The sequence below is a fragment of the Carassius carassius genome, chromosome 33 (assembly GCF_963082965.1).
Source record: "Carassius carassius chromosome 33, fCarCar2.1, whole genome shotgun sequence".
Taxonomy (NCBI): Eukaryota; Metazoa; Chordata; class Actinopteri; order Cypriniformes; family Cyprinidae; genus Carassius; species Carassius carassius.
Window position 1 is genome coordinate 1,986,768 of NC_081787.1, and position 19,543 is coordinate 2,006,310.

The following is a 19,543-nucleotide window of genomic DNA, read 5'->3' on the forward strand; positions in this document are numbered from 1 at the left end:
TTCTGCAGCTCTACACAGCTCCAGCTTGACGTAACTCTCTCTGCATCACCACCGCCACCTCATTCTAGTCTACTGTGCTTAATAAATGGCCATCGACTGCCTTTCACTCACTGCCGTTTAAAAGGCCTGGCTCTCTGAAGGACATTGAGTTCTTGGAGAGAGAGAGACCAAGCATGACAAATATCATCTGTTTTCTCTGTAGAGCCTGGAAACACACAGAGTGCATGAAAAGATAGCAGTGATTCAGTGCCCAGTTTTGGATGCACCTTCACCGTCAGGTCAGCCTGCATACGCTGCCTTTCACTGCCTTCTGAACCTCCAGTGTGCCCTGGCTCTGTGCCTGAGACTGACCTTTATATCAGGCAGAGCTCTCTTCTTCTATGAGCCGAGAGGGCCGTGCCACTGCGGTTCTGCTTCTGGAAGACTCAGTTTGCCGAGGGCTCTGTCAGTCTGGCCTGTTTCCTCACTTCAGGCCACTCATGACACACATCACCCACACCTTGCTGCAGAGGCCTTTAACCTCACTTATACACACAGCTGCCTAAAATACCTACTGGCTATGTCTGAGATAGCGGCTTTGGTTCCTTAGAATCAGTATAAGAATTATTTACTTAAATAGGATTTAATAATATTTTCAATTTGCTTTTATTTTTTCAGTTTTCATTTTAATTTTAATAATTGTGTGATGTGCCTGCTGTCTTTTTATTACTTTCTTTTAATATTTTTTTCTTTCTTGTTTTCAGTTTTCATTTTAACACTTAAAGTTTCTTTAACACTTAAACTATTTCAGTTAGTTTCAGTTCATATATATAGTTTTTTTTTTTGCAAGGTTATTAATTTTTATTTTTATTTTTTTATGTCTAATGCTATTTTCATAGGAGCCTGGTAAAAAAAAAAATTATTTAAAAGAAAAATCTCAGACAGACTTTGAGGTTCTCAGAGGTTTTTGCACAATGTGATTACACAATGTGTGTGTGTGTGTGTGTGTGTGTATATATATATACACACACACACACTTACATGGACTGAGAGAGCATTATTGGGCATAACAGCTGGTGTTTTTAAATGGCATTAATTTTATGAGGTTGGCACGTTCAAATCTATACTCAATTCTGGGCATTTTAGATATTTAAATTGCTTAGTGTTTACTTCATAATTAGAATTTATAGGTGTGTGTTCAGATCAAACATAGACACAATTGTTGAGAATCATAAATATGTTTAAATGTTTCACTCAAAGACACTTTCAAGTCAATCTCAACAGTATTTCTGGGTTTCGTGGGCATGTGTGAATGCTTGGATCAAACCTACACTTCATATTTGGTCGTTGTGAACTTGTTCAAATGTTCAAACCAAACATCTTTAAACATCTTTGAGCATCATAGATGTTTATAAATCAATTTGAAAAGTATTTTAAATCATCAGACTTCTTTGAATCAAAACTAAACAAAAAGATGGTGTGACTGAATGTGGCTTTCACTGGCTGTTCAACCTGACCCTCAACAGCATTCCTGGATTTCAGAACGTTTGAATGCTTGAATCAAACATAGACACTTTTATGCATCGCAGACTATTCAAACGAAACATCTTTGGACATCATAGGTATATTTGTTTCAAACTAAGTATTTTGAGACAACCTTGACAAAACATGTGGCTCAGCAGGTGTTCAGAAAGCAATTATGTCTGATAACAAGATCCACAGTACCATCACTGCAGATTTGATTGCTAAGCTCTATAATGAATAAAAATAGAGAAAAGAAAGAAAGAAGTGGGAAAATATATAGTGATCATGTATACCTCTCCTGTGGAGAAAAGCCTGTTTAAGGTGCTTGTGATCGCCACAGGCTTCCTACAGAGACACTGTACTGCTTTCCTCTTTCAGGAGGGACAATATGCAGCAGGTAGACGGCTGTCAAGCTGAGTAAAGACTGGCTTTTGAGAAGTCAGTTCATCTTATCTGCAGTCGCACTCTCCACATCCCACTCGAGCAAACAAAAGACCCAGGACTCACCAACACAAGTCAGGCTTCAGTGCAGTTCTGGAGGTCTGTGACTAAAACACGTCTGGGGTTTCACTGGGCAATATGCATGTTAACGTGTGTGTGTGTGTGTGTGTGTGTGTGTGTGTGTGTGTGTGTGTGTGTGTGTGTGTGTGTGTGTGTGTGTGTGTGTGTGTGTGTGTGTGTGTGTGTGTGTGTGTGTGTGTGTGTGTGTGTGAGAGAGAGACCCTGTAGCACAAATATTTGTAGCAATAGACAAAAATACATCGTATGGGATTTTTATTTTATGCCAAAAATCCTTAGAATATTGAGCAAAGATCATGTTCCATGAAGATATTTTTTACATTTCCTATAGTAAATATATTAAGACTTAGTTTTTGATTAGTAAAATGCATTGTTAAGAATGCGTATTTGAAAAACTTTAAAGGCGATTTTCTCAATATTTAGATTTATTTGCACCCTCAGATTCCAGATTTTCAAATAGTTGTATCTCAGCCAAATATTGTCCTCCTAACAAACCATACATCAATGGAAAACCTATTTATTCAGCTTTCAGATTATGTATAAATCTCAATTTAAAGAAATGTACCCTTATGACTGGTTTTGTGGTCAAGGGTCTCACACACACACACACACACACATATATATATATATATCTGGGTGGTGCATCCTGGTGTGACTGAGGTCTTCAGTGAGGGTGGCATAACTAGGCATTTTCAGTTCTTCTGCCTCACTCGTTCCACAAATATTCCTGCATCCCACGTTCCTATCAACTTCTGTCTGCGGTACGGTTGTCATCTCCATCGTCTACGTGTATTTGAGCGTGTGCGAGACAGAGATACACCTGCGGCTGTCTTCATTTGAGCCGATTAGCGTTAAGCTTGTTGACGACTGTCTCTCGGTCGAGCGCTCGCAGTGCTGGAGGTCCACAGTACCCTCCTGAATTTATGTCCCAGACCCTCCTGTGTCATCTTCACTCACTGTTCAAAGAAGCGCCTTTGACGGCACAGGATATTTAGCCATGGAGCCGTGGGAAGATCATTGGTTTGTGAAATAATAGGCTTTGATTTCATCGCTGTGCAGTTTCCACTTTGAGACGTCGTAGTTATTGCAGAAACGCTCTAAAGCTATCTCAGACATCTCCGATCTGATGCAGTGTTGTGTGTAATTTTGTATCGCCCTCTTGGGTTACAATGGAAACAAATCAGCCACCGGCTGCATGCTGAAACTCATGAAATTATATACTTTGCTCTGCTTTCTTCCCACAGTGTGAATATGAAAACAAAAAGTGGGTGTATTTGATTTAGAAAAGTTCAGACGTATCTGATACGTTCTTGTGTAGATCCTCTGTTCCTCATAAAGCAAACATCTACTCTGTGTTTTTATTGCTTGCTCAAAGTTTTAACTTTCATGAGACTGCTAATGTCAAACTGAAATGTTTCATGTGCATTTGACAAAGTAAACATTTGTTCACCTGGGCCAGCAACCAGCATTTAATGGAGCGCAGCGCGAGATGTGACGGAAGATGAAAACAAAACTACTTGCCCCTTTTGAGATCCTCAGTGATTGTTCTTAAACTACAGTACAGCCTCAAGTCTCTCATTCTGTACTCAAAATGAGAAAATATTTTGCATTCGTGTACCATACATTATGGCCATTTTGGGTTGTCTTGAATATTTACTCTATTAGTTCATGCATTTGAAGTTTTCTTAAACAGGTGTTAAACTACAGTGATGGCGGGATTTTCAAAGTTCTTGCTCCATAAAAAGTAGACAACATAATAACCATGTTTGTTTCAAACAATGAGAGGTGAACCATTGCAGCATGAGGTATTTCAGTTGTGTTGCCAAGTCCACGGTTTTACTGCAGGATTGTGCTATGCAGGTTATTCTTTTAGTTCTTCTTGATTTTGACTGAGCTGGAACCCATTGGAAGGAGGGTTTTAAGTACCAGTTGGGCTGGTTTTGTTATATAGACCTGGCAACCCTGTATTTCAGCACAAAACCATACATGCATCTTAGAATGTGGTTGCATATGTGGAACTTCACAAGTGTAATTTTGCAGTCAAAGTAGTGCCATTTTCCATAGTCAGTATCATAGTGATTCATGAAGCACAGCTTACTCAAGGCCAATTCCAGACTAAGCAGTTTTATATCAGGAAATGCAGATTCTGTCATGAAAAGATGAAGAAACCTGAATCCAATGTGAATTTTTTTACTTCACGTGTCCTACCATAAGCAGATGCTATATATGTCATACAGAGCTGTTCCATGCGTATTACAATTCAGTGTCAAATCCTTTCAATGCAATCGAGGCTCCTTATAGAATGAATCAGACTCACATACATTGGCTAAAACAGTTGACATTGTGCTTTGAAAGCAAAAACATGACACTATTAAAACATTAACAGGATCTTATTTAAGATGAATGTTTATGTACCTTTTTCTAGTGATCGGGACAACCATAAAGAATAATCTTCGGCTTTGTAAAGAGTCGATTCATGAGGCTCAGAAGAGTGTATCAAATCATGGTATTTAGTCTTCCAGATCCAGTCAAAGTGTGAATTGCTATCAGCACTAATTTTGTTGCCATATTTGCACCAGTGTATGATTTGCATAATTCCAATAATTTCCAATTTCAATTAATGCAAGCAAATAAACGAAATCCTCAAGCGACTTCAGCAATGATAAGACAGACAAGTTATTTTAATTACACAGCATGTCATCCAAAGTCCATGACTGACATCTGAAATCGTTTTGTCCCACATGCTCACATTCTTTGCCTATAGTGTTGTATTGAAGCTGTATGCATACTGTATGTTGTATCCTCTAGTCAGTGAAGTATTATGTTCTTTCCACTGACATGAGCTGACATTTATATATGAAGCTCATCATGAGCCGCCACAATACACAGGAGTTAGTGTGATGTTGGTGATGATGGATGGCGAGTGTTAGGGGCCAAAGAGACTTACTTATTTGTAGTGACTGGCTTACAGCCAAACATGCCTGAAATGCTTTGCATCCTACTCTGTTTGGACCCCCGATTGGGCACGCAGTCCCCTCTGAGTCCCAGCAGGTGCTTCCTTCAACTGCATTCCCATAGCTTGTTAAGAACATCTCTTCAGTCCTGATGGAAAGCACAGATCATCACCAGATCGTCTGCACAGCATCGCTGAGGAATCAGCTAACACCAGAACAGGCCAGTTCTGTATGGCAGGTTTTGCACTTGTAATCCAGTCATGTAACAGGTGCCGGGTTTCATTGACTATTCCCTCTCAGCCGGGTTTCTCAATGCATCTTATTCATGGTTGAATTGGTTTATCAAGAAGAGATTAGCTTTGTGAACCTGGAGGTTCTAGTGCCGTGTTCTGCAAATTAAACCAGTCAAGAGAAAGATCCAGTGACGTGTTGAGTTTGAGTGCTCTCTATACTAAGACTATCAAATAAAAGTGACAAAAGGCCAAAAATAGGTCACTCTGATGATTTGGCACGTTGACGTTTTTAATGATCTTCCAGGTCTTTTAGATTAGAATTAGATAATGAATCATTTTAATGTCAAGGTTGTAAAAAAACAAAACGTGATTGATTTTGCATGTTTTTATCTCTTTCATACATGGCATGTATTCCATAATGAGATATGGACTTAATGTGGTGGAAAATAGAGATCAATATCTAGATTTAAAAAAAAGTGTTAAAGATTCTGGTAGTTTAATATTATTGTGTGCTTGTCTTCAAAGACCTGCCTCCCCCTGCCACCAGAGAGAGACCGCCCGGCTGTAAGACGGTGTTTGTGGGCGGTTTGCCAGAGAACGCCACAGAGCAGCTGATTGTGGAGGTGTTCGAACAGTGCGGGAGTATCATCGCCATCCGCAAGAGCAAGAAGAACTTCTGTCACATCCGCTTCACTGAGGAGCACACAGTGGACAAGGCCCTCTTCCTGTCAGGTGCATGATCGGAGGATTTTCTTGTGCCACTGCAACACTCTCTGCACATATCTCTGCAGGCCTTTCCATAAATAATAGTGTTCATTCCTAACGTGAACACATTTCATAAAATATTTATCAGCGTCCCGGGGCTGTAAATCGGTGATAGAGAGGCGGAAGCAAACCGTAAAGCTCTTTCTCTCATATCTGTTGACACGGCCGTCTGTGAATATATCCATTCTCCTTAAAAACACTTTTCCGCCTCTCCGTAATGTACTTGGAGCATCCTACGATTCATAATTCACTGGAGCCTCTTTCGCGTACCGCTTGGCCATTTGTCAAGATCATTTTCCAAGCTATTTTCTTTTTTTGCTGAAATATATAAAGCTTAATATAAAATCACTTTCTTTTTTCATCCCTATCACAAGCCAGATTATTCTCATCCCTCATGACTTGTCTGGGTTCTGGCTTCGATTTCCTCATCTGTGTGTGACATTTGGGGCTTTTTAGATTTCATACAGAATAAACAAATATGCATGGTTTGGCCTTAATATGTCAGCAAGCACATGTTAAAAGTGCAGATTAAGCAGCAGAGAGAGTGTGTCAGAGATTGTGGGAGTCACTTCATGAATCATTGTTGCTGTCATGGTGTTTTTCTCAATACATTCGTGAGGTTTGTTAAGGCTCAAGGTCTTTCTGCTGCTCTCATTTTCTCATCTTCCTTGATTACCTTCTTGCACTCAACTTTTCTTTTCCTTTACTTTATCTTTCCTTTCCACTCTTTTCTTGTCCTGTCCTGTCCTTTGCTATAATTCCATTTGTCCTTCCCTTCCCTTTCTTTTCATTTTCTCTTTTTTATTGCTCTTCCCTCTTTCCTCATTCTGTTCTTTACTACCCTTTAACATCTTTTCCTCATTTCCATTATTAAGCTGGCTTGAGAAACTTACTGAAATCCTATTTAAACTTATTATTATTCTTCTTCTTTTTCTTTTTTTCCTGACCCAAAATTTTGCAACTCTAACTCCTCCTAGAGCTTTAACTCTACAAACTCCAAACTCGGGTCAGACTTAACTTCCGCCACTTAATATGTTCGTTTGGAAACACAAAAATGTACCTATGTTCCACATAGGGCTGTCACGATATTCGATTTTTCATATCACGGTTATTGTGGCCATAAGAATTCACGATATCGATATATCGTGATATCTATAGAAACCTTGGAGGGGAAAAGATAAGTCAAATGATTTTTTACTTTGTTTATTGAGTTTTTCTTTTTCACCCAACGAACATAATAATATTGATACTGATAAATGCAGGGCACAAGACTCTGGCTTTCTCTGTCTTCTTTGCAGCTCCTATAAAATAACAAGAGAGAAAATACTGTCAAGTTCAACAGTATAATGAATAAATATTAATGGTAACACTTTACAATAAGATGTCATTTATTAACAATAATGTATTAACATGAATGAACAACGATCAATACATTACACAATTTATTAATCTTTGTTAATGTTAATAAAAATTGAGTAATTGTTCATGTAAGTTCACAGTGCATTGATGTTTACAAACACAACTTGCGATTTTAATAATTCATTAGAAAATGCTGAAACTAACATGATCTAAGATTAATAAATGCTGTGGAAATATTGTTTATTATTAATGTTATTTATATATGTTAACTAATGTAATTAACTAATGTTAACTAATGAACCTAATTGAAGAATGACCGCAGATGAGGCATTCAGTGCATGGCACTGCGACCAACTTAACATGTTATAGAGTTTAATGCAGCAAGATCAGTTTTAATCGTGTAACTGTTAATAGATTTGAACAAAGAAAAAAAATGTGACTACGCACAGACCATATTGATTGCAAATACAAAAACTAGACGAGTAAAGAAAATGCGTTACTTATTAAAATAATCACCCTTTAATCAAATATATGAACACAGAAAATTGCTGTTTACAGGTTAATATAACGTTTCCCATGTTATATTATATGACCAGTAAAATAATGGCAACTTACTCTGATGAACACGGATCTCCTCTGAGTAGCACTAGCAGCGAGCGCTGTGTCTCCTTCTTGTGTGACAGTGTCAGCGTTAAGGCACAGTACTGCCACCTGGGAGCTCAACCAGGTACTGGCACTGGAGTATTTACATGTGGTGTTATCTTAAGAGAACTGTTCATTTTAAATATTGCGGTTATTGCTAATACCGGTATATCATCACGCACTAAATTAACACGATATCTATAATTGTTGCTTTGAATATCATGGTTATCGCCAATACCGGTATATCGCGACACCCCTAGTTCCACACACAAAATATTTCATTCGGTCATTCGGTACACACGTGCACCGTACAGAAAGCCCTGTACCGAAACGGTCCGGTACGAATACACGTACCGTTACACCCCTATTGCTAATCATGCTAGAAACATACTAGCAACATGATAGCAGCATGCTATGCTAGCGACATGCTAGCAACATGCTAATTATGCTAGCAACATGCTAATCATGCTAGAAACATGCTAGCGACATGCTTATCATGCTAGAAACATGCTAGCAACATGCTAATCATGCTAGAAACATGCTAGCGACATGCTTATCATGCTAGAAACATGCTAGCAACATGCTAATCATGCTAGCAACATGCTAGTCGCATGCATTCTTTCTGTCAAACTAATCTATCTATCATTCTTTCGTTTGAACTAATCTATATCATTCTTTCTAACTAATATATCTTTCTTTCAACTAATCTATCAATCTAACTTTAAACTATAAACTTCTAACTTCTTTAAACTTCTTCAAACTTTCTGGTCAGGCTTTCTCAAGCCAACCATTTACCATGGCTTTACTCCGTTTCCCCATCCACTTCCACTTACTTTTCCTTATTTTCCATTCTCTTTCCTTTTCCTGTGTAATTGTCCATTTCCATGTCTCTGTCCTGTAGGTTACAGGGTCAGGCTGGGATCAAGCACAGATAAGAAGGACACAGGCCGGCTGCATGTAGATTTCGCTCAGGCTCGAGATGACCTGTACGAGTGGGAGTGCAGACAGCGCATGCTGGCGCGGGAAGAGAGACACCGGCGCAGGATAGAAGAGGACCGCCTGCGTCCCCCCTCGCCGCCCCCCATCGTCCATTTCTCTGAGCACGAGTGCAGCCAGCTCGGAGAAAAGCTCAAAGGTGAGACACGTGACGTGCCACACTTCTGTCAAAGTAATTTAATTGCTTTTGTCTGTCACACCTCTGTTGTTTCCTGATGCTTGTGAAGAGGCTTCTAGTCGGTGTGTCTGTTGGCTGGATGCATCTAAAAGCTATTTGTCTCTGAGTTTGATGTTCCATGCGGTTTAATAGAAACCATCTGTTTCTCTGTCTGAGAGACAAAAGTGTTTATAGGGAAATTTTTTTGGATTAAATCAATTGAAATTAGCCATGTTTATTAGCCACTTTTCCATATGTAATGGTTTTTATGCAGTGGGAATGCAGTTCAGCTCACTTTTCTCAGGTAATAGATGAAGGGACGAGGACAGAATGATTTTGCTTTCTGTTTGCTGGAGAAAATCTCAACGGCAATGATAATTATTATGTTTTTCTTTTTGTTGTTTTGTAAAGTCAGTCAACTTCTGTGTGCATCTGTTGCCCAGTTAACTCCAAACAGCTCCGCAAATCTCTGCCAAACTGTTCTTTTTGATTTGTTTTTTTGTTTTCAATTTGCAGATTTTAAATAAACTCAACAACATTAAGAATAATAGATTTCTGGAAGAGGCTCCCTGTGGCATTCATTACAGTGATTTTCAGTTTCCTGTTTCGCATCACATTCCCAGCTGAAAGTTGTAAGCCAAAGCTTTGTAGTCCGGAGCAATCAGCTTGAGTGTTTTCCGTTCTCCTGCAAACATACACACACACACACACCTGTGTGTCTCAGGACTTTATGAACAACTGAATCAATTGTCTAAGTAATATCACTTCTTTTAACAGAAACACAATAATACCCATAAATTATGATTGACCAGGTTTGATCGTTGCATGCTGTCGATGTCCTCTTGTCCTCTCCTAAATGACCTCTACTTCACTAGTGTGCATTTGCTGTCTTTTTTGGCCCAGTAAACATGTCTTGCAAATACGTCTTGACACTAGAAGGTCCCAGATGAGAAGTGTTCCTCTCCAACATCGTACTCCACTCTCGTCCAACCATCTGTTTTTGTCCCCCACCGTATTTCCTTTCTCCACTCAGACGACTCCAAGTTTGCCGAAGCCGTGCGAGTCCTTCTGACCTGGGTGGACCGAGGGGAGGTAAACCGCAGAAACGCCAACAACTTCTATTCAATGATCCAGTCCTCCAACAGCCACATCCGCCGGCTGATGAACGAGAAAGCCGCGCATGAGAAGGAGATGGAGGAGGCCAAGGAGAAGTTTAAGAGTGCTCTCGCTGGGATTTTAGTACAATGTGAGTGTTCCTTTACAGATGTTTGTTCTGTCTTAAAACCTAGCAAACTGCTTACCCAGACAGCATTTTCCGGCATCATGAGCACATCTAGGGTTGGAGAAATATTAAATTACTGATGATAAAATGACTGTTTACTACTAATAATACTAATAATACTTTCAGGCACTCAGAGACACAAAAGATTTTTAAATAGAACTGGAAATGATTTAAAAATGATTTCCATCATTATTGGTGGTGGATTTTGCATTAATTATGATGCTGTAATAAGACCCAGTTGAGCCAGTCACAGCTGGTGGATGTAGATGTGCATTTCTCTGAGGCATTGCACAAACCCTGAAATGATTTCACCTTTCAGAGCACACGAAAGGACAAATACATGACCACTGACTAACACAGAGATCTTAGGCCAGATAACACATTCCACACATCTTCGGGTGATTGTTTTAACTTTATACGCCACAATACACATTTAAAACAGTTGGGCTTTATTTATGAAATTGTGTGATCAATAGCTTTATAAACAGTACCATTCAAAAGTTTGGAGTCTGTACGACTTCTTGAATTATTTAGAGGAAATCTCTTCTGCTCTTTGCATTCATTCACAAAACAGCTGTATTTTCAGCATCATTACTCCAGTCTTCAGTGTCACATCATTTTAATATGCTGATTTGCTGCTCAAGAAACATTTCTGATTACTAGCAATATTTAGAAACCAAACCTTTTGATGAATAGAAAAACGGTATTTACTTGAATAGAAATCTTTTGAAACATTAGAAATGACTTTACTGTCAACTTTTTTCAAGAATCGAATGCATCTTTAAGTATTTTCGACCCCAATTTTTGAATGGTCCGACTAATTCAAATACTGAATATCCTCACAATTGGTTTTGTTGATTGTTCAGGAACAACTTGTGCATATTTCTTCCCTATAAACCATCGATATCACTTTATAAGAACTTTTATTACACTTAGTGAGCATTATCACATGATGTAATTTTTAACAGATCATTAGAACTGCAGAGCAGCTCACATCAGGACTAAAAGCTTGTCTGAAGAGCCCATAAGTGCCTGCTGTGTGACGTCAACACAGTTTCATCCATACTATCAGACACAAAAGGAAGCATTGGGTAAATGGGTGCTGACAGCTACCGCATGATTACTCTTCACTTCCTGCCATCATGATAGTGCGCTCAACACAGCAGTTCTTTGTACTTGATTGATCCAATGCCCAGAGAAATGGAGCTACCACTCACACACACATCGTTTACTTGATGCATTTCCAGCCGTAATGTTCAGTGTGCTTTTGATTCAATATATGAGAGGTTTGTCGGCATATATAGTTAGAATATCTCATTAAAATGCAACTGGGGTACAAGAAATGAAACAAAAATGAATACAGACTTAAAGAAGGGTCAAGGCAGAGAAAACCTTGCCTTGAAATTTAGCAGTTTATTAAAGAAAAAAGTGAGTGTATTTGAAAATCATACATATGCATCTGTTGAAGAAAGTTTAGTTAAATGTACCAGCATGGTGTATATTTACTGACGCACCAGCTGGAGGCATTCAAACGTATTTATTTAGAAAGCTACTCTTTTGAATCTAATGGCAAAGGTTGTTTTACCGTCTCTAAGAAAATCTGTTGAGCTTTTCCATGACTGGGTGTTCTAGTGTACACGCTTTGATCTGAGATCAGTGTGGACCAGAGGTAAGTTCTCCAGAGGCTTCTACCACTTTGAGCTGAATGCAGAAGAAGGTAGAGTATGTGAAGCGTTAGCGAACGGCTGCAGACCTGTCATCTGTAACCTATCAGGCATGAGAAGATCATTTAGCTGCTTAGTCTCTGGACAGCACACCTGATGACCCTTCATAGATTAAAAGTAAGTAACCCCAATCACTAGATTGTCATGACTAGCTTGACTGATTGCTCACTCAACCTTGCCTTGAGCTCAACAACACACATACACTTTTAACTGTTCCATAACACTTTTTGTGAAACCCGTAGGTTTGATGCATGATAAAGCTATTCATAATTCCTTATAATGCACGAGGGGGTGTGCAGCGAAGCCTTTTTCTTCATACACTACCCTTGAGATGTTTGGGGTCTTTCTTTGGAAAGTAATACATGGACATATATATTGTAAAAAAAAATGGCAGTAAAGAAATGTATACTGTTATAAAATACTTGTATTTTAAACAAATGCTGTTCTTTTGCACAGCAAATGATTCTTCAAATAATATTGAAAATCAAATGTATTAGTTTCCATGAAAATATGAAGCTGTTTTCAACATTGATGATCATCAGAAATGTTTCTTGAGCAGTAAATCATATTAGAAAGCTTACTGAAGATCATGTGACACTGAAGACTGGAGGAATGATGCTGAAAATACAGCGGAGCATCACAGGAATAAATTACATTTTAACTTATATAAAAATAAAAATAAACTTTATTTTAAGCTGTGATAAGTATTTTACAAAATTATTAGTTTTTATTGTATTTTTGATTAAATAAATGCAGCATTGGTGAGCAGAAGAGAGCCAAAAAGCCCATTTTAGGTGTAACAATATTCCATTTATAGTTCCTTGTTAATAGAAAATATATGATGAAAAATTAATTGAATTGAATTAATTGAACTATGCTAAAAGTATGGTGAACAAAGGGCAAAAAAGAGTTGTACAACTCTGCACAAAAAAATCACTTCTTTTTCTTTGCAGGTGAATTTTAAAGTTCACACAGTCATGAAATTAGTCATACTGGCTTTGCAGACTTGCCAGAAAAATCCTTTATCTTTGTGTTTGTTGAATAAAAAGAGAATACTCTGTTTATATATATATATATATGTATATATATATATATTATTCAGTAGAATACCTCATTTGAGTCTTTCCCTATAATACACTATAAAACATTATAATACTTTAAAGAGCAAATGCACATGAAACGCATGAAGTTTACATTATAAGGTATTATATCTGCATCAATATACAGGCTTCATAGAAAGTGTTACTTCTATACTGACCTGCCTGCTATTATTATTGATATGATTGGAGTACCTGGTCTAGTATTGGTTCTCTGTCCCATAAACATGAAGATCAGGAACAATGCTTGATTCATCAGTGATGTCTTGCAGTAATTTGACCTCATTTAAAAGTCATGGTAAGTTTAAATCCCTTCACAGTCATCTCTGATGTCTGTCTGTCAGAGTATTATGCCATATACTGTAGTCGCATCCATCCTGATGTCATATAGAGAAGGAGTTTTACAAGCATCCACAGGCATAAACATATTTACAAATACGACTCTTCTCTAGTGACAGGTTGAAAGTGTTTTATTGTTTTAAAGAGAGAAAATATCACCTTCCCAGATATACAGACTTCATCTGCCAGTCTTTTCTGTTTGTCTGCTTGTTTGTGTTCTGTCTTATAGATATTTCCTTCTGAAGCCTGTCAGGTTATTCTAATGGCTTTAGAGCGTCTGCTTGAGGAAATAGTGACAGTACTGATTTGCCAGCTCGAGCTGTCTTTCAGAGTTATCTTCTATCAGGAAACCTAGCTACAGATGTCTCATCAGAAAGGTTATGTCACCTTAAAAAAGCACCTACTAGTAGCTTCCCTTGGTATATAACACTGTCCAGCCTTTTATCTGCAAGCAGCAGATTCATAAACAACAACAAAAACAGAAGTATCTGGCACTCTAGTGATGTCTGGTCTGTCGTGCGGTAGAGGAGAGAAAGCATTGGTACAGTGGAGCATCTGTCTTATCTGAACGCAGACAGAGCACACAGCAAAATAAATAATGAAATGCATGATACAGCTGAAAGCTTGCTGGGGTTGCAGCCCTGCAGGAGGATAGAGCAGCAGGTGGGACGGTGACAGGGGAATTCTGGGTAAGACTTTTTCAGCTTAAGACGCTGGATTCCGGCTGAGGCGGCAGACGGGTGCTGTCACAGACAAAATCTGTGCTTGCCCATCTAATGGATGTTTTCTAGTAAAAGTGTTAATGTTTCTGTAAACAGCCTCGCAAAAACAGCTTTCTTATTATTACACAAATATGGGAGACGACAAGTCAATATTTTCATGCATTGGACAATATTATACATCCGTAGTATTTTTTGTAAACAAACTCTCTAATTAACAGTATAACTTTGCTTAATGTCAAATATATATTTGATCTGAAAACCTCATATATTTTGGAGTCATATTAGTAAAAGCAAAACATTTTTTTAATAAAGCGCTAAATCTTTGCTGCAATCTGTCATTATTCCTATAAGATACTGCTAAATTATATCTTATAATTAAAAATTAACCTTGGATCAGCAGAAATAAACATTTAGGTACATACAACATCAGGCGATATGGTATCAGTAATAACAAAACCAGCTTACAGTGAAAGGCATGCTCTACCTTTCAAACGTGTTGAGTATGATTAGTATTTCTTTCTTTCTTTCTTTCTTTCTTTCTTTCTTTCTTTCTTTACTTTATTGAAGTCTCTTATGCGCTCGAAAACTGCATTTATTTGACTAAAATAGTAAAAACAGTATTGTTTTTATTATTAATATATTTTATTATTATATAGCTGAAATATCACTATTATTAAAATTAACCATTTTCAATTTTAATATATTTTAAAGTAATTAATTTCTGTGATGCACAGCTGTATTTTCAGCATCATTCCTCCAGTTTTCAGCGTCACATGATCTTCAGAAATCATTCTGATATTCTGATTTGCTGCTCAAGAAACATTTCTGATTATTATCAATGTCGAAAACAGTTGTGCGGCTTAATATTTTTGTGAAAATTAATAACTTTTCCAGGATTTTTTGATGAATAGGAAGTTTAAAACAACATTTATTTTAAACTAATTTAGAATTGTTTGTAGCATCATTAAAGTTTTACACTAGTTTTACAATATTTGTTTGGAAATTTGAGGCAATATAAATGCAGACAAAGGCCAGAAACATATTCAACATGTTCAAATGGAGAATGCATTGCAAGTAAGTGGTAGCTAAGCATCATAGAAAGGCACTAGTAATGCTGAGATCGTGATTTCTTTTCCCAGGGAATGCATGGACATAGAAATGGAAATGTATGCCTAGAATGCAGCGTAAGTCACTTTGGATAAAAGCATAAATGTAAATGTGCCATATGTATCATGTTTCGTGTCATAGCCCAGTACTCAAGGGGCTGATAGAGTTATCTTCAAACATCTGTGCCATTAAATCAACGTGCTGAGCAGGATTCCTTTCAGACTGTTGATCTGCCATGACAGTTGAAAACTGACTGTAGAACAGACCATAATGATAGCTGGCCTTGTGGCAGTGCTGAGAACTAACATGTACTTGATTTGCATTATGAACTTGTGAGTACAGTCCGACACATTTCGTAATGATGCATGAAATCAAGCCTGCACAGCTTGAGGCTGTTGTTTTGGCCTAAATCAGACACAAGTTTAACTTTTACTGCACAATTTTTATTTGTGAATAGTGAACATGCAAAACGACTTACACTTTGTCATGAGTGGGTTGCTGCACATCAGACTGAAAACATAGTGCACACTTACACACACCTACACAATCTCAGACGTGCATACACTCAGGCACATGCTCTCCATCCTGGCTTTGCCATCGATCTCTTCCACCATATTAAAGGATGCTGAAGTCACTATCGATCCAGCCTCTCTCACTCTTGAGTATGCTGTTGCCGCAGACAGATGTGTTTGGCAGCCTTCCTGACTCCCCAGGGTTTATTAACCCCCTCACGGAGAGAGAAATGGGATCTCTGAGTGAATCTGCATAGGTCACGTTATACCATCAGTAATGATGTCATGCATCCATTAAGCCGCTGGCAACATATGTTTTTGTCTCTCAGTCCTGCAGTTACATCACTTAGGCTGATGGATGTTTTGATGTCATTTCCCAGACACTTTTTTTTGGATCCATGATGCATTGCACATGGAGAAACTCTTTGAAATAGGATATGATAGTCTCAAATGATCTAGTCATGAGAGTAGCTAGTTTAAAGACCTATCAGATTTCACTAAAAGTAACAGGCATGCTGAGATTTAAAGTAATAGTACTGCTGATGAAGTGTAGAGGACAAAACCTTCCAGTCTGTTTCCTTCTGAAGGGCCGTTCACACTGACAGTGTTAAATAGTCATAACCCAAGCTGAAGTCATTTGGGTTCAACAAGAATTGGCCATTTCCAGTGATATATGGGATACAGTAAAGGTTGCGATGCAACAAAATTATGGAATCTTGGGCAAAGTAACTGGAACATACCCACCTTTGTGTTAGTTTTTTGCTAAGTTAAGACCAAGATATAATTAACCAACACAAAAAATGCATCACAATCATAAAACAGTTGGTAAAGTCATTCTTTGCACTGATGTATTTTACTGATATTTCTCAAAATTTAACATAAAACACTACCTTTCAAAAGTTGATGTTTTTAAGATTTGTTCATGTTTTTGAAACCAGTCTCTTCTGCTCATCAAGGCTGCATTTATTTTAATAAAAAATACAATAGGAACAGTAATATTGTGAAATGATATTATGATCTTAAAAAGCTGCTATATTTTAATGTTTTATTTTAATTGATTCTGGAGTTGCAAAGCTGCATTTTCAGCATCATTACTCCAGTCTTCAGTGTAACACGATCCTTCATTCTAATAAGCTGATTGGCTGTTTAAGCAATTATCACATTTTTGAACGAAAGTGTATGTTTTGCCTTGTTCACCATGATTTTTTTCTGTATAATTAGGTCGCCTGCTTATTGGTTCAGCTATCATGTCATTAGCGCACTGATGTTAACTTAAAACACTGTCTAATTTTTGGAACAGAGTTTATGTCATTGATGTCAGAGCAGCACATTCTATTAGCAGCTATGATTCTCAGCAGCTGTTCCCCTTTCGTCCTGCGCCTTCCTCCTGTCTTGCATTGTCACAGGAAATTGCTGCCATGCGTCTCGAACATCCAAAGCACTCATGCCCCCAAAATAGTTGATTGACTGCCTCGTCTCTTAATTCTGAACAGATGACTATTTCTGGTGCTTTAATGAGTTTGCATAAGTGAGACGTCCTCTTTAATTTGTACGCACTGAAGTAATGAGCCCAACCTGTCATCGATGAAACATTCATATCATTAGGCTTCCACCTGATGTACAGGAGATGCTTTGACTATCCGGCCAGCAGAGTCGATGAAGGTGAGAGGTGTGTTGTAATTGAGAAGGAGGAACAGTTAATTTCAGGTAACGCTATAGGGAATTAATTATTCTGCTGTTTAATCTTCCCAAGAGAGTCTAAAAATCTGTCATTATTGACTCACCATCATGTCATTCAATCCCCATAGGATTTTCTTTCCTCCACAGACCACAAAAGGAGATTTTAGACAGAATATTCCAGCTGCTGTTTTATTACATACAACAGTCCATAACTAACACAGAAGTTAAAAGGATAGTTTGTCCAAAAATGAATATGAATATTGTTTACTCAACCTCATTTCATTCCAAGCCTGTATGTATTTCTGTATGTATATCTTCATGAAATGAAGATATTTTGAAAAAAAAAATGTCTCTGTGTTCCATAGAATGAAAGTCAGTGGGGTCTAATGTTGTTTGGACCCCAACGTCTTTCACATTATATTTTGTGCTCTACTGAAAAATACCGGTTCGGAACGACATGAGGGTGAGTAATTGATGACCGAATATTCATTTTTGTGTGGACTCTCCTTTTAACATGATTTATTTCTTTTTTTAAAGAAGAGACAGAAATGTAATCTCATTCAGATCTCATCCCTGTAGATACACCAGTCACCCCAGCTCAGTGTTTAAGCTGTATAGAGGGGGGTAGGGGAAAAGAACATCACTTCCTTCCAACCTGACACAAAGTTTTTCCACTCCTCTGCACCTTCCCAATCGCCCCTCTTTCTCTTTCTTTCTTTGGACGCCCATACTGGCCCCTGCATCCCCTACCACAGTTGAGCAGATTGTGTCTGTATTCCACGCTGCGTCCAAACAAAAGGCATGGGACCATTTCTCCAAAGCCCAACGCAAGAACCTGGACATGTGGCGAAAGCAAGCAGAGGTTGGTGTTTTCTTTTTTTAAGTGAATGTGTTCATGCTTCACATCATCATAATTAATTATGCAGTATCTTACTGTCAGATATTAGTATTTTCCATTACCCCTGTCCCCTTCCCTGCAAGCTCCCCATATGAACTTTAACTATCCTGAAGTCCATGTATTTTTTTTAGTTGGATGTTAATGGTATGATAACCTTAATGCTCAGCTCTCCCTGGTAGTAAAATGTGACCCGAGTCTGACCCTGAGATTTCAGCGGTCCACAACCAGCAGGTAACATTGAGTCTTTCCTGATAGAAACAATAGAAATGCCAATATCTCAAACCACTGATACTCCAAAAACCCCAACGCACAGTAAAATATATATTTATTCTCTATTAGTGGAAACTGGAGACCGATACTGTGAGCTAATTAATGAAACCACATGTTTGTTTTGAAATGTTTTCTTTTCTCTTTCCTGTTTTCTGTGGTCATTAGGTAAGTTTTAAGACATCACTCTGATTATTAGTGCACAAAGACCCAATCTGGTGTCTAATTAGCACGTAAATTTACATTGGTGGCAACATTAAAACACTGTTTTACATGGATCAGAGGGTTGATATTGTTTACATCTAATAAAACTGAGAACTCGTGCTCAGCAAATGATGAGTGTGAAATCAACCGAGGAGTGGACTGTCTATGAGTCTTAAAAACAAGTTCCTAGAAGCTTACAGAAATCTGTCACGGAACAGAGAGAGAGAGAACCCAGGAGACGAATGGCAGGTTAATCTTCTTTTAATAGAAATAAAGCGAAGCCGCAACGGCCGATAAACAAAGGCAGATTTCAAGGATAATTCCTGGTCGAGACAATGAAGCCTAAGTGGCTGGTCCGGGGAGCTTGTGTGCAGCGAGACCAAGGAAACTGGTGAGGCGTCGGACCCTTTGTTACTCCTCACGGCAGAAAACTGGGCGGAGAACAAAACAGGTAACAAACAGCCAACAATAGATTCTCCAATCGACTAGACAAAACTGGACAGGACAGAACAGGACTTATGGTCTGTAGATAAAGCACAAAAACGTCAGAAACATCCAATGTGGTTAGTAATAATCCAACAGG

General features: G+C 38.2%; 1 protein-coding gene across 3 annotated transcripts in view; it reads left to right on the forward strand.

Moving 5' to 3' along the window:
• LOC132113485 (ecto-NOX disulfide-thiol exchanger 2-like) overlaps positions 1-19,543 on the forward strand; it is a 233,914-nt gene that overhangs the window by 182,977 nt on the left and 31,394 nt on the right. For 2 of the 3 annotated variants that reach the window (XM_059521264.1, XM_059521265.1), the window contains 4 exons: positions 5,735-5,941; positions 8,877-9,110; positions 10,162-10,374; positions 18,347-18,453. In XM_059521264.1, coding sequence (XP_059377247.1) covers positions 5,735-5,941; positions 8,877-9,110; positions 10,162-10,374; positions 18,347-18,453 — 761 coding nt within the window. The remainder of the gene's footprint in view (positions 1-5,734; positions 5,942-8,876; positions 9,111-10,161; positions 10,375-18,346; positions 18,454-19,543) is intronic. The other variant, XM_059521266.1, reaches the window with a different exon arrangement.